Genomic DNA, 26,848 nt, shown 5'->3' on the forward strand with positions numbered 1-26,848 from the left:
TATCCCTGCATGCCCAATGCACTTTCCATATCAATCTTGTACAGGATCACATCCTTCGTCATATCAAGAGCAAAATGGGGTAAATACAAGCCTGATAAAAATGTGCTGACATCTGTCATTGGGTATCCTTGGGGCAACCAGATCACCATTACCATAACAAGGCAGGCCCCACTCTTACCTCCAATATTTAGACTTCTTTTTTTTCCTTCTCTCTCTCACACATTGAAAAGAGGATTTAAAATCATATTACAATGCTTTTATTCAGACAACAGGTGGTGTAATGCTGAACAGTTAATTCAGATTCCAAAGGTACACAAGTAGAAACTCACAATGGCAGCCCAGAATATACAGAACTGCCTGAAGCACCCTACATTCCAAACAGCTAAATTATCTCTGCTTATTAGGTTATTGGCTGTGGTTCCGACACATAACCAAATGGCTCTTGCTAAGCAAGAATTGTACATTCTGAAACTTTTGAACGAAAGTAGAATATGTCAGCCATTTCATACAACTCAGTGACCTTTTATAGAAAGGAAACAGACTACTGCTTTTAGTGTCTAAGAGTCATAGAATGATACAGAAGAGAACAGACCCATCATACTCACACTGACTGTTGAACCCATTTGAACTAATCCCATTTATCTGCATTAGATTCATAGTCTTTTATGCCTTGGTTCAAGTGCTCGCTCAGATGTGTTTAGATGCAATCCCTCACCAGAACTAGAAAGAATAACAGCACTTGAAGACAAACAGACCAAAGGACAGAATGGGAGTACAAGTAAAACAGTATGGAAATTATTGTAATAACATGCAAATTAAAATAAAAACATGACATATTATTCAGTGAAAACAAATACAAAAAGAAAACTACAGAGACTGTAATGTTAAAGGGAACATATGAATAGTTAAGGCACTGCATCCCCAAGAGTGCGAACATCTGAGAGCTCATGTGAAAAGTTGTAAATTGAAAACAGAAAAAAATGACAAAGTGGAATAAAAGGAGCACAGGTTGAAAATATACAGGATGACACCAAGCATGCAGAACCAGGATTAGGATTCTGTTAAACCCTCTCCATTTGGATGTGCTTCATCAGTTTTCAGGGAAATAATTTTACATGCACAATATAGACTATTTCATACCAGGTCAAGAGATAGGAAGGGGGGGGGCAGGGGGTAGAAGAAATATAGAGCGAAATTGTTTCTCCATGCTCCATGCCCATCCTAGGAAGCTGATTATATACTGGAACAGACAACAGTCACAAAATACTCTGCAGTCTGAATTTTTATATCCTGTCAACTAGATGTCTCAGGATGACTAGAACTGTTGAAAATAAACCAGACCAAAATAAAGGACTAGAGCAAAGACTGCAAAACACAAAAGGCTACTGTAATATGAACTGGTCACCAAATCTTCAATTAAAGTATATTTGAATCTTATTTTGCTGCATCTTTGTACTTGTCATAGGAAATGTTGGAAACATTCAACAGGTCATCTGCAGCATCCATAGGAAGAGAAACAAACACCCTTCCTCAAAATTAGGAAAGACAGAAAGCAAATTAATTTTAATTGCAGAAAGCACTGCATGGGAATAAGGCAATAGGAGTGGCAACATCCACAACAGTGATAATTTGTTCATGTGAGAAAACAAAAGGAACGTGGAAATGCTCTTAATACCAAGCAGGTCAGGCAGTCTTAGTGCAGAAAAAGTGAATCAATTTAATGGAAGAATGACCCACAGCAGAAGTGACCAGTTCTTATACAGACAAACCAGGTGAATCATCCAAAGCTGTTGAATTTGATATTTTGTACAGAAGATTTCAATAAGCCCAGATGGAAAATGAGGCTTTATTCTAAAGCTGTTTCAGCTTTATGTTTTGTTAAGACAGTGAAGGAAGCCACAAAGAGGTGAATCAGAATAGGAATACAAAATTAAAATGCCTTCAATCCAAGACCTTAATTCTGTTACTAAAATAAAAATAGCACAAGGCTATAAGCCCCAATCTTGTTTTACAATTCAACAAAATTTTTGCAAAACCTGTATCTCACAAAATTTCCTACCCAATCGCTATATTTCTTCCTTCTCTTATCAAATCAGAATCTTCAACACTCATTGTCTAAGCATCTAGTGAGAATTCCAAGTATCTGCTAAGCAAAAAAAAAGTTCTCATCCACTGGGAGGGTAAAGAAGGATACATCCATGAAAAGATGCGTGTATCATTACTGCACTTCCCATCCCTAGGCCAGTCATTTCCATCAAACCCCAGTATTCTCCCTTATCTCATTAAATGTGCTGAGCCACTTTCCCTGGATCAATATGCAAATGTTACAGCAGGTATTGGAAACTGAAGAAACTGAAATCTTCAGGCCAGGTGTTAACACCACTAAATGGGAGAAAGCCACTTCTACAAGTTCTTGGGATTTGGCAGTAAACCCAGCAAACACCTCGTATGACCTGGATGGAAATGACTTCGAACAGCACCTGAATCTGACTCAAGAGCCAAAGGCAAAAGTCATAAAAGGTCATGTACAGCAGTTGACATTGCTCCCCACATTTCCAGCAGTCATCGTACAGCAAAGATCACATCCACTATGCTCCAAAGTGATCAGAATCCAAACTGCAATTCAGGGAGCCGCTCTTTAGCCCATGGGAAGAGGAGTACCCTTGTTATGACCTATTCGAGATAGACAGTAGCAAACCTTCTCTGGAGCAATCAAAACCAAATGCATCTCCTTTTTTGAAAAATGGCCATACCACTGTATCTCTGAGGTCCTCTAAAATACCCTCCTCATGGGAGAGGAGACTCTTAATCTCCTAAGGTATTCTTGCTTCTCAGTGGTCACATTGAGACCTTCAGCATCACTTTGTGGCAACATTTCTGATGCCACCATGGCTCTGGGGAGTGATGACAGAGAGAACAGGGTGCATCAGGACAACACTTGTGTCATCTAGACATCTTTGTGGTGTACTTTGGAGGCAATTATGTGTCAGTGCTTGAAGCAGAGCGTTGTTACGAAGCACTGTAAGATTCTTCTCCTAAATGAGAGTGCTCTGAGCATTTTGTCAGGAGGACTTTATTGGAATCAGTTTTCCCTCCTCTCTCAATACAGATCACAATTTTCCTCAAGATTTCTGGCAGTGACACTGAATTTACTCAAGAAGATCAGCTACTCACCTCTGATGCCAGTTAAGATTTCCACTGCTCTCCCAACCCAGTCAGAAGGTTGGAATAGAAATTGTGCTGAGCCTCATCCACACCACTGAGAGGCGCATTCACATGTGATATTAGCATGCAGCTTCGCAATGAACTGAATCATAGGGCCACTAGTGTCGTTCATTAAGTGAGTGACTGAGGTGTTCATTCTTAATAGCAAATCTCACACCATATAGTTGTTGACGTTCCATTTCAGCTTTGCTTTTCCACTCACTACCTTGTGCTTTGATTTGGTTATCTTCTGCCTGTCAAGCCTCACTCAAATTTTCCAGACTACAAGAACTTTGTAACATTCACCTTTATCTCCCCTGACTTTCTTCAAAGTTCAAAGCACATTTATTATCAAAGCATGTATAGTACAGAAAACCCTGAGCTTCATCTCCTTAGAGGCAGCCACAAAAGAGAAAACCAACAGAACCCATTTTTTTTTTTAAAGAGATTGTCAAAAACCCAATGTGCAGGAAAAAATAACAAAATGTGAAAACAATAAAGTATTCAAATAACATTCAGAACTGAAGTTCATGGAAGCGAGTTTGCAGCCACGAAGCCACACATCACTGCAGCCCGTTAGGTGCAGGTCATAGCCTCAGTTCAACACAGCGAGCTGAACACCAGTCCGTCCTTCTTCTGTGGCTGCAGCACGCTGACCGCTTCAATCTGGCCCAGCGCTTAAATCAGCTAACCCTTGGGTCATTCCTCACTCTCAGACCCCCGCCCTGCCACTTCGAAGCACTCTTGAGCCCAGGCCTCACTGCTTCAATTTGGTTTCTACCCGCACTTTCCAATCTGGTCGGCCAAACAGTGCTCCTCACTCTCAGGCCCCACTGCCTCAACTCTGCCTCGCCTTGGTTCTGTTGCTTCAGATCAGCTCCAGGTCCATTCCACTGATATCCAAACATTGGCTCATTCCCTGCTCTCATGCCTGGGCCCCACTGTCTCAATTCGGGCCGTACCCACCTCACGGCAACCACCCTACACCAACGAGACTTCAGTTCACGCCACAAAAAATGCCAGGTCATACAGGTGGTTCAAAAGCTCAACTCCAAAAGGGAAGTTACAGGCTACTGATGACAGTGATCCTTTCCAAGAAAAAGTCTGCTTAATAGAGTAGTTAATAGTTTTGTTTGCTACCAGCAAGTCTTCGCTGTGCTTCACCAGTACCACCTTAAACGGGAAGTATACAGTGTTATAATTATTACCTTCCAGTCTGTTACGACAGTTCCAGAATCTAGGATTATTGGAAAATCATCTCTGCTGCATCTACTATCTCTCTAGTTCATTTGTTCAAAACATCAAACCCAAGCTTTTACACTGACAATTAATAAGAGTTCATATTTCTGCTACAATACGTATTCAAACAACATTATTGTTCTTAAGGTTTCCTTCTATTTTTCATAAATGTACATCTTTTCTGCAGTGATGATGAATTTTAAAAATGTTAATTTATCACTCTCTTGCCTCCAAGGGACCACAACTTTGAACTACTTTATTCTTTTCCCTATTATTGCAGAATTTCCTATTTCTCACCAGATATGAGCAATACATGAATTTTAAGTTTTTTCACGTGATTTTTGAAAGGGTAGTGATAGATTTAAAAGGATTCAGAGTATCAAGGACATTAAGTTATGAAGATTCACAGGTCTATTATAAAAAAGATGAGCAGAATATATAATTCAGGCTTTGACAATGCTGAGAAAAATGGATGTCACAGAAACGATGCAAAAAAAATTTAAAATATGGCACAGTCAGGCTAGAGTACTGAACCTTAAAATCACTACAGTCTTGTCACTGTATGAATGCTCAGCTCTGTAATTTGTACATCTTCAAACATCCATCATTCTAGAATTCAACCACACTTGTGCACGAGAAAATTGTTTACAGATTTTACTTGCCAGTGCAGAAACAAATTCCATATGTTACAATTCACAGCAAAACCAGTTCCAGGTAACGGCACACAGTTCTTCATTTCATTCCAAGTAACTTCCGAACTACTCAATTCATAATCTCTACCCAGAACCAACATACTCAAACTTGCCTACCCCTCCCTTGTTCCTCAAGTTCCCATTGGACTCACCACCTTTCTTCAGATCTCTGCACCTCAATATCCCTCCCTCGTGTGTTTTGCCCTCCACACTTTGAAATGCAGGACAAAATTAACCTCCTAAATTTCACTGCTTAAGATGACATGCAGTTGTAGTGGAGCAATTTCTCCAGTCGAGTGGGGTGTTTTCCTAAAGGGCTGACTATTGATGGGTCCTCAGATGGCTGTAGAGGCCAATGCAGGATCCACATTTTCTGGTGCAGTGTGGGTAAAATTAAGTGGTGGCTGTGTTAATGGTTGGGTCTTTTTGGTTGTTCAGTCTCTCTTTTCACAGCTACCACTTGCTCTCTGCTGTACAGCACAGAGAAGAAATGCAGTAATTAATTCATAAAACTGCATAATCCTATCAGCTGTTATAATTATATAAAACATCTCAATATGCAGATAACTCAATCTTTACAGATTATATATTTTTTTTAAAAGTGAAATTTATAATCGGGGCAGAGCTCTGCAATCGTCATGTAATTCAAATGCATTTGTGGTTTAAAATGTTAAGCAATTAGCAACATTCATTTGTTCTGTGCAAACTCCCAAAAGCTTACATTTCCTGTTCATTCCAATATGATTAATACGAAACATGAATAAGTACTGAACAAAATACACTGGGTGGGGAACATTTAACTTAATACATGGTGGTTTAGCTATAGCCTCCAATTTTTATTTTGTTTCCCTCCTTTTCTCTAACTTCAAGTAACATTCTGGTTAAAAAGGAAATCAGAACGGAACCTGAAAATGAACAGGCGTTTTCAACAGATAAGTGGCAGGCCTAATTTTTTTCCACAGTCCCATTGTTAAAATTATTTACTTTTCTCAAGTGGGCCAGGGTTCAACTGCAAATCTTTGGAATATGACAGATATGAAAACAAAACAAGGCAGGGCCATTTGAAACCTTCAATCAGTTTCTCATTCAGTCTCAAAGAAAGAGTGGAAGAAATTGAGTATGTTTACACCAATATTAAACTAATTTGTCTTTCTAACTTTCAGAAATCTCTACTGTTAGTATTAATAAATGCAATACATTTCATTACACTTGATTATTTTTGAGAACTTAAACACTCATTAAAAAGTAAATATTTCATTTTAGCACTGGATATGAAATTACTTCATTATTACTATTGATTATATTGTTTTAAAATGTGACATTTTTGAACTTGCATCAGAAGACTTGTTTGTCATCGCTTGTTAAATAACTGGCAGTACTTAACATTTCAGGTAGAGTGGTTCACGTGAAATCTTTGCAAACAAGTGCTACAAATCTAAAAGATATAGTTAATTTTTTTTACAAGCTGGTCCATAAGAATTAGAAACAAGTTCACCCATTAGTTTGGCATATGAAACACTAGAATATCTAAGTAATAAATGTTTTAAGTTCATCTCTAGAACTACACATTAGACAGTTTTGATTCGGACCCAGTTGGAATGCAAGAAGTAATCTCAGCTAACTTAAAAGGGGATAAAGACAGCCACATTCCTGCTGTCCCTAATTTAGTAATCCTACTGGAAAATGGATTGTATATGCTCTCTGGAGTCAACTACATGTCTGGCACTTATGTCAACAACTTAAAAAAAAAATAAAGGCCTGCCTGGTCTTGTATCTATGAACTTGTTCTGTCCTCGTACTGTAAATTAATGGTGAGAATTTTTATAGAACTGAAGTATTTAGAAAGGTGCGACAGCACTATTTTTAGAAACAGAGCAGAGTACATTATTTTCTTTTTTTATGCGTGAAGCACAATGACGCAAAAGAGCTTTCCTTCAAACTAAAGCAATGCAATAAGTAGAAACTTCTGTCCCATGGCATTTCTTAAATATGTAGATTCAGCATTCTTTACTCCAACACTATCTTTTGAAGGAATGCAAAGACCTAGTGCAAAGGTCAGAGTGTTAGGTACACAAACCAATACTTCTGTAGTTAACTTTCTCTGTGACAACTCAGGACCACACAAGAAGGTATTTTATTAAAACTAGAAAATAGCCATGGCCACTTTCCATTACAAAAACATACAAGCAATTTTCACTACCATTGACCCCTTCACATAGATATAAAATGCATTGATATTAAAGAACATTATAGATTCAACAATCAGGCTGAGTTTTATTATAAAATGGATAGCTATTTAGTTACCTTCTAAGAGGTTTTCTCCCTTTTCCATGTATTCCCACTGCCACGATGATGATTCCAGGAATGAAGGGGTTAACATATGAGGAGCGTTTGGCAGCTCTGGGCCTGTACTGAGTGGAATTTAGAAGAATGTGTGGGGATCTCATTGAAACCAACTGAATGTTGAAAGGACTAGACAGGGTGGATGTGGAAAGGATGTTTTCTGTGGTGGGGGTATCCGGAATTAGAGGGCACAACCTCAAAATTGAGGGGTGACCTATTTAGAACAGAGGCTTTTTTTTTTAAACCAGAGAGTAGCGAATCTATGGCATGCTCTGCCAGAGACTGCAGTGGAGGGCAAGTCCATGGGTATATTTAAGGCAGAAGTTGATCGTTTCCTGCTCGGTCAGGGCAGCAAAGGATATGGTGAGAAGGCAAATGTATGGAGTTGAGTGCAATCCGGGATCAGCCATGATAGAATGGCAGAGCAGACTCGATGGGCTGATTGGCCTAATTCTGCTACTATGTCTTATGGTCTTGTGCCCCTAGTGGTTACATAAACACAAGAAAATCTGCAGAGATGCTGGAAATTGAAAGCAACACACATAAAAATGCTGGGAGGAACTCAGCAGGCCAGGTGACATCTATGGAAAAAGAGTAAACAGTTGACATTTCAAGCCGAAACCCTTCTTCAGGAAGTTTGAGAAATCAATGCACACTCAGGTTGAAGGAGCAACACCTTATTTCCATCTGGGTAGCCTCCAACCTGACAGCATGAACACTGACTTTTTCAAACTTCTGATAATGCCCCCCCCACCATCCCCATTACCCTCTCTCACCTTATCTTCTTACCTGCCCAAACCCACCCACCCCCATCACTTTCTTCCATGGCTTTCTGTCCTCCTCTCAGATTCCCCCTTCTTCAGCCCTTTATCTTCTTCACCATTCAACTTCCCAGTTCCTTACTTCATTCCTTCCCCTCTCCCGGTTTCACCTATCACCTACTACCCAGTATATCTTCCCACCCTCCCACTACCTTCTTACTCTGACTTCTCATCTTTTTTCTCCAGTCCTGATGAAGGGTCTCAGCAGGAAACACCGCCTGTTTACTCTTTTCCATAGATGCTGCTTGGATCCTCCAGCATTTTGTGTGTTCCACAGCATATCCATTTTGGCTGCCACATTTGTTTACAAGGCAAGATTGGCCATTTTTGATAAACAATCAGCTGACAGCAACGCATTCTGCAACAGCCACATGGTACTGACTGCCACTAATCACTTTATCCACCTGAGCTAACCTAATCTCAAGGAAATCCATTATAGGGTTAACACTTCTGACCTATTCTGACTACTCTCAGCATATTCTTTTAAAAATAACTTTTTCCCCATCTATAAAGATTTTGACCATTTACCTTGTATGTGGGTTAGTTTCACTGGTGGGAAATTGAGGTTATGTTGCTTTTCACATTATATTCTTTTTAAATGACACAAAAATTGAAATTAAATTAATTCGAACACCACTCATACCAATAAATCTGCAAAAGATTTGAACACGAGAAACATCTCAAAAAGGCATCTTTGGATTGAACCTAGTCCTGCTAAAATCATTCTTGCTTTCAGATATCACTCAACTTCCACGTGCAATATTAAGTATTTCCAATCCCTTCCACCCTCATTAAATTAAATTCAAATGCATTAATAACTAACTCAATCTGATTGATCTGAATACTGCAGACTTGTTTAGAAGAACTGGAGGACAAATTCTACAATCATGGCCTGCAAGTCTTTTGCTTTAACTCTAAAGCAGTAGGTAAATTGATTTCATCTGTTTCCATCAAGTTCCCTGAAATAAACTAGTCTTAAAAGTATCTGACATTGTGTAATGGCAGTTGTCATCGGGTAATATGTACTGAAATGAGACCTCCTGATGAGTCAATATTCAACTGAATACAGGTTCCACAATTGTTGCATGTCAAGATGAAAAACTGATCAGAAAGTGACACTTCCTACGATGGTCTGACTAAGGCAGCACCCACAATGTCTCTCCCAAGGGAGGACGCAGGGTTTAAGCAGAAACCTCCCAGTTTTGATGCAAGACTAGAACATTTTCATCAGTGCCATAAATGCAATGACGGAAGTCACGACTCCCTCGAGACCCTGGCAAAACTACTTGGACAAAAACGTGAGAGTCGGCAGATGGTAACTATGGTTGACTCATCAAAGTGAAAATCACCACCCAGTCAACAGTGCACAAATAAACATCATATTCTCGTCAAAAATAAAAACCTGCAGTTCAGAAAACTGGTGCTGGAACGAAGTTCAGCGTCCAAATTAGGGATTCAGTTACAGATGCTTTATATCAGTGCAGGTGGATCTTGCTAAGCAGCATGTGAGAGATTACCTGAGGTAGCTGATTATTGGTGTTAAATCTTGTGAGGAACCAGAATGAGGAATGGGTATTCAGATTTGCACAGAAACGTATCCTTCCATATAAATGGAGCATCTCAGATCTGTGGCGGTTAGAGGGCTAAAACATCCACCACAGAGTAGAAGATAGTGTGTACCATACTGGAAACTACCACACAGAAGTTAATGGTCTGTGAAGTTCTCCAAGGATAAGAAAGTATATCAGGAAATAGAGGGGGAAAAAAAACTAAATTGCTAAATTGAAAGAGTGAATTTCCAGATCAGCTGATCACAGAATGAACCAAACCAGCACGAAATAAGGGCAATACTCCAATACAACATCCTCACAGCTACAGCGTAATTACTTTGAAGTGGTTACCTTGCAGTAGTGAGATAACAAACTTGAAAACACTTCCAATGCCATCCAAGTCCTCAACGAAGGACAGGAGAGCTGATTGTTACTGGTATAATAATAGATAACTGCAAGCCTAGGTGAAGACAGCAAAAATACCTAAATATTCAAACTTATATGTAGAATAAAGTCCTTGTATGAACTATCAGGAGCAATCAATTGTTCTCAACTTGAGAGGTGCAGTAACAATTACAACGATGTTACATAATCAGTGAAGTACTTTAACAACGATAACCCAACTGCAATGAAACAAAAATGGAAAAGATAGGTGGGACTTATCTGGACTACCGATGTGAAAGCACTTTGGAGTAGGAGAACCAAAGGAACAGGAGGGGGATGCTTCATAGAAAAAGATTTAATTCTGTATCAAACCATGAACCGACCAAGAGAATTTAGAATTGCAGAAAGACCCCAAGGCCAATACTTGCAAGGAGAGACCCAGAATCTGGAAGTCATAAAGGGAAGCTGCAAGTCAAAGTCCAAAGTAAATTTATTATCAATGTACATATATCACTATATACAACCCAGAGGTTCATTTTCTTGCAGGCATACTCAACAAATCCATAATAGAATAATAACCATAATAGAACCAATGAAAGATTGCACCAACTTGGGCGTTCAACCAGTATGCAAAGGTCAAGCTGTGCAAATACAAAAAGAAAGAATAATAAGAAATAAATATAGATAAAGAGTCCTTGGAAGTGAGTCCATAAGTTCTGGAAACATTTCAAGGATGGGGCAAGTTGAGTCAAGTTTTTCCCTTTGGTTCAAGAGCACAATGGTTGAGGGACAGTAATTGTTCCTGAACCTGGTGGAGTGTCCTGAGATTCCTGTACCACCTTCCTGATGGCAGCAGTGAGAACCAGCATGTCCTGGGTGGCGGGGTCTCTGATGATGATTGTTGCTGTCCTACCCCAATGTTTTACATTGAAGTGCTCAATGACAGGGAGGGCTTTACCTGTGATGGACAGGTACCTTTGGTAGGATTTACCGTTCAAGGGAATTGGTGTTTCTGAACCAGGCTGTGATGCAGCCAGTCAATATACACTCCATCACATATCTGTAGAAGTTTGTCAAAGTTTTAGATGTTATGCCGAATCTTTGCAAACTCCTGAGGAAGTAAAGACGCTGTCATGTGTTCTTTGTAATCACACTTACATGCTGGGTCCAGGACAGGTCCTCCGAAATAACAACACCAAGGAAATTAAAGTTGCCAACCTCTCCACTTTTGATCCGCTAATGAAGGGTGGCTCAATGACCTCTGGTTTCTTCCTCCTGAAGTCAATCATTCTCTCCTTGGTCTTCCTGACATTAAGAGGATGTTTCTATGGCACCACTCAGCCAGATTTTCAACCGCCCTCCTATATTCTGATTCATCACCACATTTGACTTGGCCTACAACTGGTGTCATCAGCAAACTTGAAAATGCATTGTGGTTGTGCTTAGCCACACAGTCAAAAGTGTAAAGCAAGTCGAGTAGGGGGCAAAGCACATAGCCTTGTGGTGCACCTGTGCTGATGGAGATTGTGGAGGAGATGATGTTGCTAATCTGAAATGACCGGGGTCTGTAAGTGAGGAAATCAAGGATCCAATTGCATAAGGAGGTAATGAAGCCAAGGTCTTGAAGCTTTTTGATTAGTTTTGAGGGGATGGTGGTATTGAATGCTGAGCTGTAGGCAATAAAGAGCATCCTGTTGTATACATCTTTACTGTCTCAATATTCCAGGGTTAAGCGAAGGGCCAATGAGATTGGATTTGCTATGGGCCTGATGCTCCAGCAGGCAAAGTAGAGTGGACCCTAATCACTTCTCAAGCAGGAATCAATGTGTTTCATCACCAACCTGTCAAAACACTTCATCACGGTGGATGTATGTGCTATGATAGTGAGACTGGGTACCACGTTCTTCTTGGACACTAGTATAACTGTAGTCTGTTTTAAGCAGGTGGGTAACTCTGACTGCCAAAACAAGAGGGTAAGGATCTCAGTGAACATTCCAGCCATTTATTCAGCACAGGTTTTTTAGTAGTTGGCCAGGTACCCCGCCTGGGCCGAATGCATTCTGTGGCTTCACCCTACTGAAGGCTGCTCACATGTTGGCTTCAAAGGCTGAGGACTGCCTTTACAGTTAAGAGAGTGAGTTAAGGTAGGTAACCAGTTGTCAATAGTGCAACTAATACAAATGCAAATTCAGCACAACATATGGCATGAGGAGAAGGACAATCTTTACATCTGCTTTGCTGGAAGACAAGGCAGTGTATACTGAAAAGTGCCTTTCTCCTTGCAGCTACCTATATTCATCTACCACTGTTGTTCTGCACACTTTCCCTTCTGAACTCTAAGCTCCATGTACCTTTGCAACTCTTGCACCACCAGCAGTTCCTGCCTCCTGTTCGCAAAGTCGTGAAATACGGTGCACACAACGACAAGGCCATATGGACAATCCCGTGAAAAATCCAGTGCCTTAAAGTAAACTCTTCCTCCTCAATGAAATCAATCAGAATCAGAATTACTGTTACTGGTAAATGTCATGAAATATGTTGCTTTAGGGAAGCAAGAAGTTGCAATACATTAAAAAATATAAATTACAATCATTATTCAGAAAAATGTAAAGGTATCCTGGATACTGGGAAGGCTAGTGCCCATGATAGCTCTGGCAGACTTACAACTTTCTACAGCTTTCTCAGTTCGTGTGTAGTGGGCCCTCCATATCAGACAGTGATACAACCAGTTAAAATGCTCTCAATGGCACATCTAGAAATTTGCAAGTATCTTTGGTGATATACCAAGGCTCCTTAAACGCTAAAGAAATATAGTCGCTGTCATGCCTTCTTCATAATTGCATAAATATGTTGGGCCCAGGATAGATCCTCAGAGATGCTGACACCCAGGAAACTGAAACTGCTCACCCTTTCCACAATGATCCCTCAATGAGGACTGGTGTCCCTTGACTTTTCCTTCCTGAAGTCGACAATCAATTCCCTGAAGTGATCCAAGCACTCACTGCCAAGGAGGTAAAATCATTCTTCAGCCTGAGTATCCTCTCCAAAGCTGCAGTGAACAGCAAATTGGGAGATGAAGCAGAAGTCCACTGCAGGAACGTGGAATATTCCTGAAGCTGTGAGCCAGCGTGACACTGATTTTCACAGAGCGGGCAGTCCATGCATGAAAGCATGGCAAAGGTCATCCCACAACATTTTGAAATTGTTCTGTGATAACAGGATTAGAAAACCTAACTCTGTGAATACATTGTTCAGTAAAATTGATACATCCTGTGCAAGTAGAACTTTTGCTGATGGCATATCATTGTACCAAGTCCAGGAGCCTCTGATTTACCTCCCACAACACAAGACCACTACCAACACCCCGACCAATCCCAAACAGTCATGGTCATTCCAATGTCTCCAGTGCCAAGGTCTCCACTGCTGAAATAAAGCATAGCATCACTATTGGAAGCCACGATGCAGTGTTTCAACCCAAAACATCAACCACCCCTTTGACTCCACTGATGCTGCCTGACCTGCTGAGTTGCTCTTGCAACTAATTTATTACTTTTAGTACATTCAAGCGCGCTCGGCCACTCCGGTGATGAATATCTATAATCTGTCAAGTAGGGTGCCATGCACAATTCTGATCTGATGGAGGCAGACGTGAGAGCACGGATAAACATCTGGTGAAATGCCTGTTTCGGTGCCGCTGCGACTGTGTAATCCAAAATCTCTGGAGGGGAAGGCCCTGAATCCTTGGCTTTGCCTGTTGCTTGGCGGCCGGGTCGGGGTCGAAGCGCTCCGCAGAGATAGTGCTCGGTGTCAGAGGGCTGGTCAGAGGCTCAAAGTTTTCGGATGGACTCAGAGTCGGACTGTGATCGGGTGCTTCCAGGATGCTGCATCTGCAAGTTTGCGGCGCTGAAAGCTCATGGCAGGGAGGGTTTCTCCCTTCTATCATCTGCGTGAGATGTTGGGGCTATTGGGACTATGAGACTTTTTTTTTATCGTGCCCATGATCTGCTCTTATCAAATTACAGTATTGCTTTGCACTGTTGTAACTATATGTTATAATTATGTGGTTTTTGTCAGTTTTAGTCTTGGTCTGTCCTGTGTTTCTGTGATATCATACTGGAGGAACATTATCATTTTTAATACATGCATTTCTAAATGACACTAAACGAGGACTGAGTGTCCTCATAATCTAATCTAATTCTAGCAATTTGGGAAGATTTTTGAGAAACCCACAGTCACATCATGTCAATAGTGCCTCTTTAAATATTGGGGGGGGGGGGGGAGAAGCACACTGTGATCCTGCTTCTGCTGTGACTTGTCCAGACAACCACAAAGTTGTACCTACAGCTTTAGTTTTCTTATTTTATTTTACTTATTGAGACGCAGAATCAGTCCTTCCGGCCCTTTGAGCTGTGCCACCCAGCAACAGCAATTCCTCGCCCCCCCGATTTAATCCTAGCCTAATCACAGGTCAATTTACAATGACCAATTAACCTACCAACTGGTATGTGTTTGGACTGTGGGAGGAAACCGGAGCACCCGGATGAAACCCAAAGTGGCCACGCGTCCTTGTGTTTCTCCCTCCCCTCTCCCCACTTTTCAACTCTACTCCTCATCTTTATTTATCCAAGTCCTGCTGAAGTGCCTCGGCCTGAAACACCAACTGTACTCATTTCTACAGATACTGCCTGGCGTCATCTACCAAACACCTGAAACCAGGAGAACGTCAGCAGTCCCAATGTCAATTGTGCATTCAAGTCCCCAGCCTAATTTCCCAATGGTTGTTTCACCTTGAAACGACTGCTAGCATGATTTACTCTGGATTAAATTGAGTTTTATATAAATTCATACAAGAAAACAAAATACTAACCAATCCAACAGCAAGGCTATACTTTGAGTTACTATCTTTTATATGTTTATACATTTGGAACCCAAGGTAGGGAGTAGGTGGTAATAGGGAGGATTGTGAGATGCAGAGAGCTCCATAGAAATGCTTAAACTTCAAAGAAACCTTACTGAAAACAGTAATTAAAATAACTTGCAATGGATGAATGACTTTTTCCTCTTTCCAAGTGCACACAAACTTGCATTAAGTAGTTTATCATTACAAACCTCTGATATTTGGTTGATGTAACAACATAGTCATAAATTTGCATACAATATTGAAGTTAGGAAAAGGTTGTATTGTTACTTGTGTCGTTAAAGTGTAAGTTGCGAACAGCAAAAGTGGAGTAGGTGGAGAAAAAAAAATCTCCATCAATTATTTCTGGACCCAAGGTCTTCAACATCCTTACCTAATAAAAATCAATGAATTTTTGGTTTACGAATTTGCTCTTTGTGGAAGGTTCATAATTAGAAAGAGGAACAGTGTCCAAGATTTCGTTCAGGAACGGCATGATGGTCTAACACTATTACAGTGACAGCAACCCTGGTTCAATCCCACTGCTGTCTATAAGGACTTTGCAAGTTCTCCCTGTGACCGTGTGTTTTACAGCTGCTCCACATTCTAAAGATATTTGGGTCAGTAGGTTTATTGGTCACTGGGGTGTAACTGGGCAGCACGGGCTTGCTGGGCCGGAAAGGCCCATCGCAATGCTGTATTACAAAATTTAAAAATAAACAATAGCTTTTAATTACCTTCCCTGACACGAATTTTAAGATTATGTCTCTGTGTTAACATTTTTTTCCACCAGAGTAGAGCTTCAATCTACTTAGCAACTTTAATCACCTTAAAGACGACAATTAGGTCCCTTAATCTTCTACACTCAAGGGACTACAGTAGAAGTCTACTCCATACAACTCGTCTTTATAATCCAGCTCCTGGATCAATTGGATTAGTATTTCCTCCAATGCTAGCATTTGTTTCTTCACAAGAAATGTCCAGAACTACACACAACATCCTAAGTAGGATCAGACCAAAGTTTTGTAGAACCAATGAATGTATTGCGTGTATTAGGTAAAGGCCAACATTCCCTGGGCCTTTCAAGTATTTTCTCATCAACAATTTTCAGCCCCTTTGCAATTTCCTACTCCCAATTTACACCTGGCAATTTACAATCTGCCACCTAACTTGTTACTGTCGACCAATTAAACCTCAGCCACTTTGAGGGATAAAAAAGCTAATTAGTACTAAACTTGGAGCAAAATGTTCATCTCATCCTGCTGAATGGAATGCATGACAAACTTCCTTGTTATGATAAGTGGTTGACTTGCTATGCCTTATGATCCATTTCTTCTGTTATTTTACGGATCTTCAAAGCAGATATTCAGGTATGCAGATTAATGATTTTAGTTGCAAATGCTCTCTTGGGATTTGCAATTAAAAAAGAACTATATAACATTTAGTTTTACCTGCAATGAATGTTTAATAAAGCACTCAAGAAAATGTCAGAGGGATAACACACAGAAACAGGATTTCTGAACAACTAGGTACCCCTGCAATATATTCCAAGTATCAAAAGAATGCAAAGAAAATATAAGCAGGAGATGGCCACCTGCTCCATTATTCAATATGATCTCCACTCCTATTTTGTGTGCCAATTCCCCATTGCCCGCAATTCACAGATTTTTCAAAAATTTATCTCCACTTAAAATACCTCCAATAATCTAGCCTCCACTACTACCCTCCTATGCTTGAATTTCAGCGATTCACCAAGAAGAAATCCTACTGCATCTGTTTTAAACAACCATTCCCTTACCTTGTAACAGTCTCCTCATTCAAAATTCTGCAAGTGAAAACATCTACCTTGCAATGCCCCCTTAGATTTCATCAGTTACTCTTGTTAACTGCAAAGGATACTGATCCAATTTCCTCAACTGCCAGCAAAAGGACAACCAACCCTCTCGTCTCCAGGAACAACCTGGTGAATCTCTGTTGGACTGCCTCCAAAATTAGTAAAACTGAGTATATTTCCGGTAAGCTTTTTAACATACTTACCTGTGCCATTGTTCTCTTTTTGTATTTTTAAATTTTTTTTCCAAAATGAGTTTTTTGGTTTAGTGGTAGCTTTCTGCTTTAATATTAAAAGTAATCCTGGGTAGTCTGCAAAATGGAGCTCAGAGAATCAACTCCTGATTCTGAGTTGATATCTTATTTGGATGCTAGTGCCTAATGGGCTGCCCATCCCACTGTAATCAACCGATGCAAGATCTAGCTCAGAAGAAAATGTTAATACCACATCCTTTCAAATGGTTAATCAATCCGTCCTTTATTTGAAACTATTTTCACAGGCAAAGCGAACTATGACAACTATGAACTGAAGATATGGATATTAAATAAACAAGTTAGTCGACAGGTTCTCCAATCTTTAAAACATTCAATCGATAGGAACTTAAAATGCTAGTGATTTGCAATTTTCCATTTTGCTAAACAAACATCACTTCCTGGGATACGAGGAGCACTGGAACTTGAATAAAGTACCAGTGCATATAAATGATGATGTCGACTTCAAGAAACTAAATTTCAATAGCAAAACATACAAGATGCGACGCTGGTTTATTCGCCGAGTTTAAAAAAAACAATTCTGTATCTAATACTTTCTGTGACTCATCACAGATCAAACAAGACGATCGCGAAGCAACAACACTTTTAATCGGTAAACTGGAGCGGGTTCTGTTCATAGATTGGAGACTGCTAGATCAAAATAAATTAAAACAGAACAGGGATTGGGAGATTGCTTTGAACTGGTATTTGGTACTGCTATTGCCAATGAAAAGTGGAGCCGGTAAAGGCGCTAATTTATACTGATAGATACCTAATGTTTTAATTATTTATTCTTCTTCCCTGGAAAGAAATTGAAAGAGGACACCGTCTCATTAGCCTAGTCGCCAATGGATAATTGTTCCTTAACACTACAAGTCAGTTTGGAAAGTAAGCCGCCTGTGAAAAATGATAGCGTATAAAATTCCATGTTTAACTCTTTCGATGCGCTATCTGGCTGCAGTTTTCAAATCGCTACTTTTCTTATTGATCGTGGAGCAACTTTGAAAAATAAAAAATAAAATCGTCAAACTACAATGCGCACTTGTTCTACTCGGCAATCACGATTTAAAGAAACACAAAACTGCGTGTAAACAGCATTTTAAGCCTCCACGCCAGAGGATGATTTCAGACCTACTGAATACTAGTCTCATCTTACCTTGCGCAAGGGTCTGTAGCACGTGGATATGAAACAGCACAAATGTCCACAATCTCCCAAAACATCCAAACATATTAAAGTTTCTTCCCGCACTGGCAAATCCGACCGTGTTTTTTAATTCTCCCGATTTCGGTTCCATGACCGCACCGATCCCACTACCACTTGGGATCCTAATCACCTGATTATTGATTACAGCTCTCAAACAAGGCCCTCGCTTTATTTCTCTTTGGTTACTGATTGCACTGTCCGTACTCTCGTTTTCTTTGGCAATTCCGATAACCTGAGTACGGGCTGAATGCGGGAGCTGAGCCGAACCCTGTTCATCGGCTCCTCTTAGGTGAAAGGTCCCAATCGGACCTTGCACATATGTGCTTTGGCATCGATCCTTCGAATGATTGATTACAAATGTCGCTGGTCTTACAATTAGTTTATGGCTCGGAGCCTCAGAGTGCGGTGTCCCCTTCCCGGTTTCCCCGCTCGAATGATGGATCAGCTCCTCCTGGCCCGGGGTTTTAGCCTCTGGGCAACCACCATCCACAACTAACACTGCGGTCAGCGGGTTATCGACCAGTCCAGAACTCGCGTCTCCCATCATCTGTTGATATCCTCGATTAGTGCAGTCAGATCGCTCTCTTGCAATTGATTATGCTTTGGTATTAACTCTTTCAGTTGCTGATTCCTCCTCCCAAACCAACGTCTCTTTTCAAAAAGAAATCAACGCCACCTCGGATCTGCTGCTTGGTATTTTCTTTTGCCCGGTTGCGATGAGGAGGAGGATCGGGTTTGGTTTAATCCTTTGCCGCCTGGAGATTAATGATTAGCACCTCTCCGGTCAGCGTTCGGATCCCTCTCCAAAGTCCTGATTTCCTGAACGGCCGCCGCGATACCCTCTTCCAACCGCCTTCACCCCGACACAGGGGAAAGAGGTAGAAATGGGCGCGTTTGCTTCCCAAATCTGTTTTCGCAATTCCACTGACACCTTCTGTTCCGAAGCTGGGGAATTCCAGACAGTAATAATTAATCCCTTTGAACTTAACTCCCTCGTTTAACTCCGGGTTGATAATTAACTCCAACCATCTGGGCGCTTTTTTTAAAAAAACGTGTTTATATTTCCGAACGCAACCACGAGAAAATCTGCAGATGCTGGAAATGTTATATTTCCGAGGAAAGTTTGCTTGTTCCCCCAATAGTGTGGTACTAGAAGTAAAATCCCGAAATTTTAATGAGATCCAACAATACTCAATCTCGACCTCAAAAGTTACATCTCCACACTTGGAGTAACTCCCAACTTTGAGCAAATCCTTCACCCCGCCGTAAAGCCTGCTGTTGACAAAGTTTTATCATTCAGTTTGTGCTTTGAACGGTACTAAGGACACAGCACCCCACACGCACAGATATAAAAACACATCCAACATGCTTTTAGGGGAGGGGGACCTAAATTCCGAAAACTTTGAACCCCTGGAGACTAGAAAGCATTAACTTCTGCAGATAAATCCTTGTCGTTTACTTCCCTCCTCGCTTTCATGTTGATGTAAAGCATTTGTAACGGAAGTTTCTAATTTTTCCTTCCCCGCCGCTTTCGCTCTCGCCAGACAAACTCCTTCGCTTCGAGCAGGAGAAAGCTCAAGCGCATCCCCATTGGCCACCACCATTAACCATAACTCGAAACAGCATTGGTTGAGAATCCGCCGGGGACAGTTCCCGTGTTTGATTGGCCGACTTGCTATCCTTCTCGCAGGGCAAACGGGCGGAATCGGGGCATTGATTGGTTAAAATTGCGATCTCCGTTTCTAATTGCACGGTCCACAGAAAGGTGCTGTCTGCTCATTAGTGAGCGGAATCTCGTCATTGATTGGTCCGGAAAAAAAAAGACTTTCTCCCAACCGAAAAGAGGAGTGGTAAAAGAAAACAATAAATACTCGGAGGTTCGGAGTACGCTGGTGTAAATTGCAAGTTAACTGCCGAGGTTGCTGCTCTTCATAAATCATGGTGTGAAGTAGTTATAAATAAAGAATGCTCTTAAGTAAGTACAAAGCCAGGGAAAGCAGAATTCCTCGTGTTTGCGAAAGAAGTCAACGTTGGGATGGAATGAGAGAAAAGGGAGACTGAATAATAACTACAAGGTGGCCCACAATAAAACGATTACTATTTTATATATATATATATATATATAATCGTTTTATTTTGTTATAGAGTATTTATATATACACACACATGCATATTACATGTGGACACGGAATGTAACTTGGAACTTATTGGCATTCACAGTTGTCCATTTTGAACTGCTGTACTCCTGGCGTAATTATTACCACAATTCTGTCAGGAAGTGAGTTTGAGCTAGTGAGGTGACAGTGATTTGAATGGTAAATTTCTTGGAGAGGAGTCTCTGGGGTGTTACCATGTGGCATTCAAAATGGTTCAAGTATAAAAGCAAAGGGAATCTTGAGGAAATGTAATGGCAATGCAATTGCCAGGAATTGTTATATGAAATGAAATGGTGGCTACTTCCTTGTTGAGGCCAGATGCCTAATGGAATTGATTGCTATTTCCAGGGCTTTTTTTTTTACATGTTATTAATCCCCATAGTTTGTGGCTGGAAAAAATTGAAGTGGGTGTGTGGTGGAGAATTAAAGAGAATGTGATCAGAGGTTCAGGATACAGACTAAAACGGATGTGTTCTGTAAGTGATTAGGTCTATTTTTGTCAAGTGGAGAGGTTGGTTGCTGTAAGGTAATTATTAGAACCAAGGCCTGGAATTTGCATTTGTATAGTAAGTAAAGGAATTATCAATGAAATTTACAGGATGAAAAATAAGTAGTGTATTAAAATTACATTAAATGTAACCTGCAGATTTGTTTTCACAAAGGAGATCATACAAAGGATATTCTCGTTTAGTGGCAATGATAATATTATTGGACCAATGAAACCTAATTGTGCTCCACTTATCCTACGTTTTGACTTTCCTGATAACCCTATTGTCATCTTATCCCCCATCTCCTCAAGCCACTCTCCTAACTCCCATCGTAACCATCAGTTTTATCTAGATAATTTCCTTTTTCGCACATTAACTTATTTAAGTATAACATTTTTGAATCCAAGTGCTCCTCCTCTAAAATAAGTTTCTCATTAGCTCTGTTTTTACTTTGACAACTTGAAAAACTAATATCATTTTGCATAACAGCATATTTTATTTATTTCTGGCCAACACTACATTTCTGGTAATAAATGGCAAATTTCCCTAACTCTCCTTCAAAATTGTGAACAGCTGTAATCTTTATTATTCACAGATGTAGTTCTTCCCTTGTAATGATATACTGTATCTCCCATGAGTAAGCCATGCCTCACTTCATCTGGCTTTGAAAATCTTGGACTTGATCATTGGGGAATAGAAATACTCTACATCACAGCCACACCCTCATGCGAATGTATGTACAGTTTCTACTGTGTCTCCTAATGAATCAGACAACAGTCTAGATTTAGATGCGGCAACAATAATTTATTTGCAAATTTTAACTATATTTGGGAAATTAAAGCAAGAAAAGCAAGGTTTAAAAATAGAGCAAAAATTGATCACTCACCAAAAGAACACGCTGGAGGAACTCGTTAGGTCCTGACGAAGGGTCTTGGCCTGAAACGTTTTCTGTTCGTTTCCACGGATGCTGCCTGATCTGCTGAGTTCCTCCAGTGTGTTGTGCATGTTGCTTTGACCTCAGCATCTGCAGAGTATTTTGTGTTTACTCACAAAAGGAGCTTTTTATATTCTGAAAAAGACAACAGCAATCACTAAAGGATTCATTTAAGTAACTCCTCTGGCATAGTTTATTTCTTTAAGTTTCTGAAAACTGATATCTCCTAAATATATTGTAAACGGAAGTCAAGCTTTTGTGAAATGGTCTATTGTATAATACTCAGCACAAAGCTTCCAGCTCATGGTGTGGTGTTTATTTTGTGATCCAGTCAACTTTACTTCACTTATCCAACAATACTGCTTGAATATGATTCGAAAGCATGTTTGAAATATAGTAGAGCCAGAATAACTGCGATCGATAACTAACAAGGAGCTTTCTGAATTGCATGTTGGTAAACATCTGCTGCAGAGTGTGAAGGTATAATTAATGGCAGAAGTTTTTGCTTATTTATTTAATTGCCACTTTGCTAACTTCCTATGCAATTCAGGTTTTTCTTCTCTAATCAGATCAGAGTGTTCACAGTTTCAGATTTGGCTCCATCTTAAAATGGGTTTCAAAAACTATTTTTTTAAAAAATCATGTTTTTGTCATTCAGGAGCAATATTGATTAAAACCAAGCACATCATATGCCTAAACATGACGAAACTAAGCATATCTTCTAGAGATTTAATTTACTGATCTTTTTATAGATCCTACTATTTACCAGCCTCACAACTCGCATTATCTGAGCACTTCCAGATCACCCTGTGCAGCTTCAATTTCATATTTTGTATACTGTACCCAACACTTCTTCATATATGGCTACTACCTTACATTCATGGTCCAGAAAATTGTTTCAGCTTCTCCCACAATTTTTTCAGTTCCCTTTTCCACATTACACACTAGATGGCACTGTCCAGTTTCTCAACATTGTACTGCAGGTAGAAACTACCTCACACAGGAGAGAATATCACAGCCTTTTGCTAAGGTTGAATATAATGCCAAGTCAAGCCTGTCAAATATAATTTACTTGTATTGCTTTTTAGAAAAATAAACATGTTACCAAGGATCTAAAGGTGGAGAAAAGGAGGCTCATATCTATCTCAAGAATTTCCACTTGTCTGCTACAATTTGCTTTCCAAGTTGCAAATTTGATAGAAATGCTAGATAGACAGTTATGTAACTTGTCCTTGCCTTCGATTCGGTTTTGACTTTAAGGGAGCAATTTCAATGTATCACAGGGTTGTACATGGTGACACGTACGTACTCTGAGAATAAATTTACTTTGAACTTTGAACTGATACAATAATTGAAGCTCTTATGCTATGGTTATTAATCTGTCAATTTTCGAAGTATGTATACTGTATACAACCTTGAGATTTGTCTTTTGCAGACAGCCACAAACAAAGAAACACAATTAAAAAACCCACATAACAAAGACCATCAGACACTCAATGATCAAAAGAAATAATCATGCAAATAATAACAAAGTAAACAAATATCAGACAGAACATTATCCACTGAATCCCTGAAAGTGATGCCACAGCCATGGAATAAATTGAGTTAAGAGGAGCTGTAGAAAGTTTTCTTTAAATTAATCAGTTTTCTGAACAGAAACAAAATTTTATATAACAAGAGAATGCGTCTGGCTGTATATCAGACCTGCAATCTTTGATCAGAACTAACATAACTGTGCTGCATCTTTCTTCCCTTCTGCTGTCAGGTATTTTGTACTTCTGTGGACAATTGCAGACGAATACATTTCAATAACGGAATTCAATAATTACTTTGTCATTCCATAAATAAATTGTACAGCTCTATTGAAGGAACAAGGTGAGTTCATGGTTTTGAATTAAAATAAGGTTGAAGTAATTTCTGGAAGTATCACTTTTGTGATACAGCACAGACACTTCTGTATATCAACTACTGAACAAAAAGACAACAGGGAAAGCAGACTACAGGGAGTTATGAAGGAAGTTGAGAAGCAGGACCTCAAAGGTAGTAATCTCAGGATTACTGCCTGTGCCACGCGACAGTGAGTATGGGAATAGAGTGAGTTGGAGGGTAAATGTGTGGCCGAGGGATTGGCACAGGGGGCAGGGATTCAGACTTCTGGATCATTGGGATCTCTTTTGGGGGAGGTATGACCTGTACAAGGGGGACCAATATCCTGGCAGGGAGGTTTGCTAAGGCTCTTGGGAAGAGTTTAAACTAGAATTGCTAGGGGGTGGGAACTGAACTGAAGAGATGGAGGAAGGGGCGGTTGGCTGACAAATAGAAAAGCTTGGAGACAGTGTGAGAGGGAGGATAGGTAGGTGATAGAAAAGGGTTTGAGATGTGTCTATTTTAATGCAAGAAGCATCATGAACAAAGTGGATGAGCTTACAATGTGGATCAATACTTGGAGCTATGATGTTGTGGCCATTACAGAGACTTGGATGACTCAGGGGCAGGAATGGTTAATTTGAATGCCAGACTTTAGATGTTTCAGAAAGGACAGGGAGGGAGGCAAAAGAGGTGGGGGCGTGGCACTGCTGATCAGAGATAGTGTCGCGGCTGCAGAAAAGGAGGAAGTCATGGAGGGATTGTCTACTGAGTCTCTGTGGGTGGAAGTAAGAAACAGGAAGGGGTCAATAACTCTACTGGGTGCTTTTTATAGACCACGCAATAGTAACAGGGGCATCGAAGAGCAGATAGGGAGACAGATTCTGGAAAGGTGTAATAATAGCAGGGTTGTCATGGTGGGGGATTTTAATTTCCCAAAAATTGATTGGCATCTCCCTGGAGCAAGGGGTTTAGATGGGGTGGAGTTTGTTAGGTGTGTTCAGGAATGCTTCCTGACAGAATATGTAGCTAAACCTACAAGAGGAGAGGCTGTACTTGATCTGGTATTGGGAAATGAACCTGGTCAGGTGTCAGGTCTCTCAGTGGGAGAGCATTTTGGAGATAGTGATCACAATTCTATCTCCTTTACCATAACATTGGAGAGGGATAGGAACAAACAAGTTAGGAAAGTGCCTAATGGAATAAGGGGAAATATGAAGCTATCAGGCAGGAACTTGAAAGTATAAATTGGGAACAGATGTTCTCACGGAAATTGTATGGCAGAAATGTGGCAAATGTTCAGGGGATATTTGCGTAGCATCCTGCATAGGTAATTCCAATGAGACAGAGAACGGATAGTAGGGTACAAGAACCGTGGTGTACAAAGGCTGTTGAAAATCTGGGCAAGAGGAACAGAAAAGCTTACGAAAGGTTCAAAAAACTAGGTAATGATAGAGATCTAGAAGATTATAAGGATAGCAGGAAGGAGCTTAAGAATGAAATTAGGAGAGCCAGAAGGGGCCATGAGAAGGCCTTGGTGGACAGGATTAAGGAAAATCCCAACGCATTCTACAAGTATGTGAAGAGCAAGAGGATAAGACGTGAGAGGATAGGATCAATCATGTGTTACAGTGGAAAAGTGTGTGTGGAACTGGAGGAGATAGCAGAGGTACTTAATGAATACTTAGCTTCAGTACGCACTACGGAAAAGGATCTTGGAGATTATAGGAATGACTTACAGCAGATTGAAAAGCTTGAGCATATAGACATTAAGAAAGAGGATGTGCTGGAGCTTTTGGAAAACATAAAGTTGGATAAGTCTCCGGGACCAGTCGAGATGTACCCCAGGCTACTGTGGGAGGTGAAGGAAGAGATTGCTGAGCCTCTGGCAATGATCTTTGCATCATCAATTACGGGAGAGGTTCCGGAGGATTGGAGGGTTGCAGATGTTGTTCCCTTATTCAAGAAAGGGAGTAAAGATAGCCCAGGAAATTATCGACCAGTGAGTCTTACTTCGGTGGTTGGTAAGCTGATGGAAAAGATCTTGAGAGACGGGATTTATGAATATTTGTAGATGCATAATATGATTAGAAATAGTGAGCATAGCTTTGTCAAAGGCAGGTTGTCCCCTACGAGCCTGATTGAATTTTTTGAGGATGTGACTAAACACGTTGATGAAGGCAGAGCAGTAGATGTGGTGTATATGGATTTTTCAGCAAGGCATTTGATAAGGTACTCCATGTAAGGCTTATGGAGAAAGTAAGGAGGCATGGGATCCAAGGGGACCTTGCTTTGTGGATCTAGAATTGGTTTGCACGCAGAAGGAAAAGAGTGGTTGTAGATGGGTCATATTCTGCATGGAGGTTGGTCACCAGTGGTATGCCTCAGGGATCTGTTCTGGGACCCCCACTCTTTGTGATTTTTATAAATGACCTAGATGAGGAAGTGGAGGGATGGGTTAGTAAATTTTCTGATGATATAAAGGTTGGGGGTGATGTGGATAGTGTGGAGGGCTGTCAGAGGTTACAGTGGGACATGGATAGGATGCAAAACTGGGCTGAGAAGTAGCAGATGGAGTTCAACCCAGATAAGTCTGAGGTGGTTCATTTTGGTAGGTCAAATATGATAGCAGAATATAGTATTAATATAGTGGAGGACCAGAGGGGTCTTGAGGTCCAAGTCCATAAGATACTCAAAGCTGCTGCACAGGTTGAGTCTGTGGTTAAGAAGGCATACAATGCATTAGCCTTCATCAACCATGGGATTGAGTTTAACTGAGAGGTGATATTACAGCTATCGGATCCTGGTCAGACCAGACTTGGAGTACTGTGGTCAGTTCTGGTCACCTCACTACAGGAAGGATGAGGAAACTATAGATAGGGTGCAGAGGAGATTTACAAGGATATTACCTGGATTGGGGAACATGCCTTACAAGAACAGGTTGGGTGAACTCAGCCTTTTCTCCTTGGAGTGGTGGAGGATGAGAGG

At 40.4% G+C, this 26,848-nt stretch overlaps 1 protein-coding gene across 2 annotated transcripts in view; it reads right to left on the minus strand.

Annotated features, from left to right (window-relative positions):
* The window catches only part of sdk1a (sidekick cell adhesion molecule 1a), a 779,580-nt gene extending 759,626 nt beyond the window's left edge, over window positions 1-19,954 (minus strand). For both annotated transcript variants that reach the window (XM_063058961.1, XM_063058960.1), the window contains exon 1: window positions 18,369-19,954. In XM_063058961.1, the coding sequence (XP_062915031.1) occupies window positions 18,369-18,963 (595 nt within the window). In that variant the 5' untranslated portion in view covers window positions 18,964-19,954. The remainder of the gene's footprint in view (window positions 1-18,368) is intronic.
* Window positions 19,955-26,848: the final 6,894 nt, after the last annotated feature.

Source organism: Mobula hypostoma, chromosome 9 (assembly GCF_963921235.1).
Source record: "Mobula hypostoma chromosome 9, sMobHyp1.1, whole genome shotgun sequence".
NCBI classification, from domain to species: Eukaryota; Metazoa; Chordata; class Chondrichthyes; order Myliobatiformes; family Myliobatidae; genus Mobula; species Mobula hypostoma.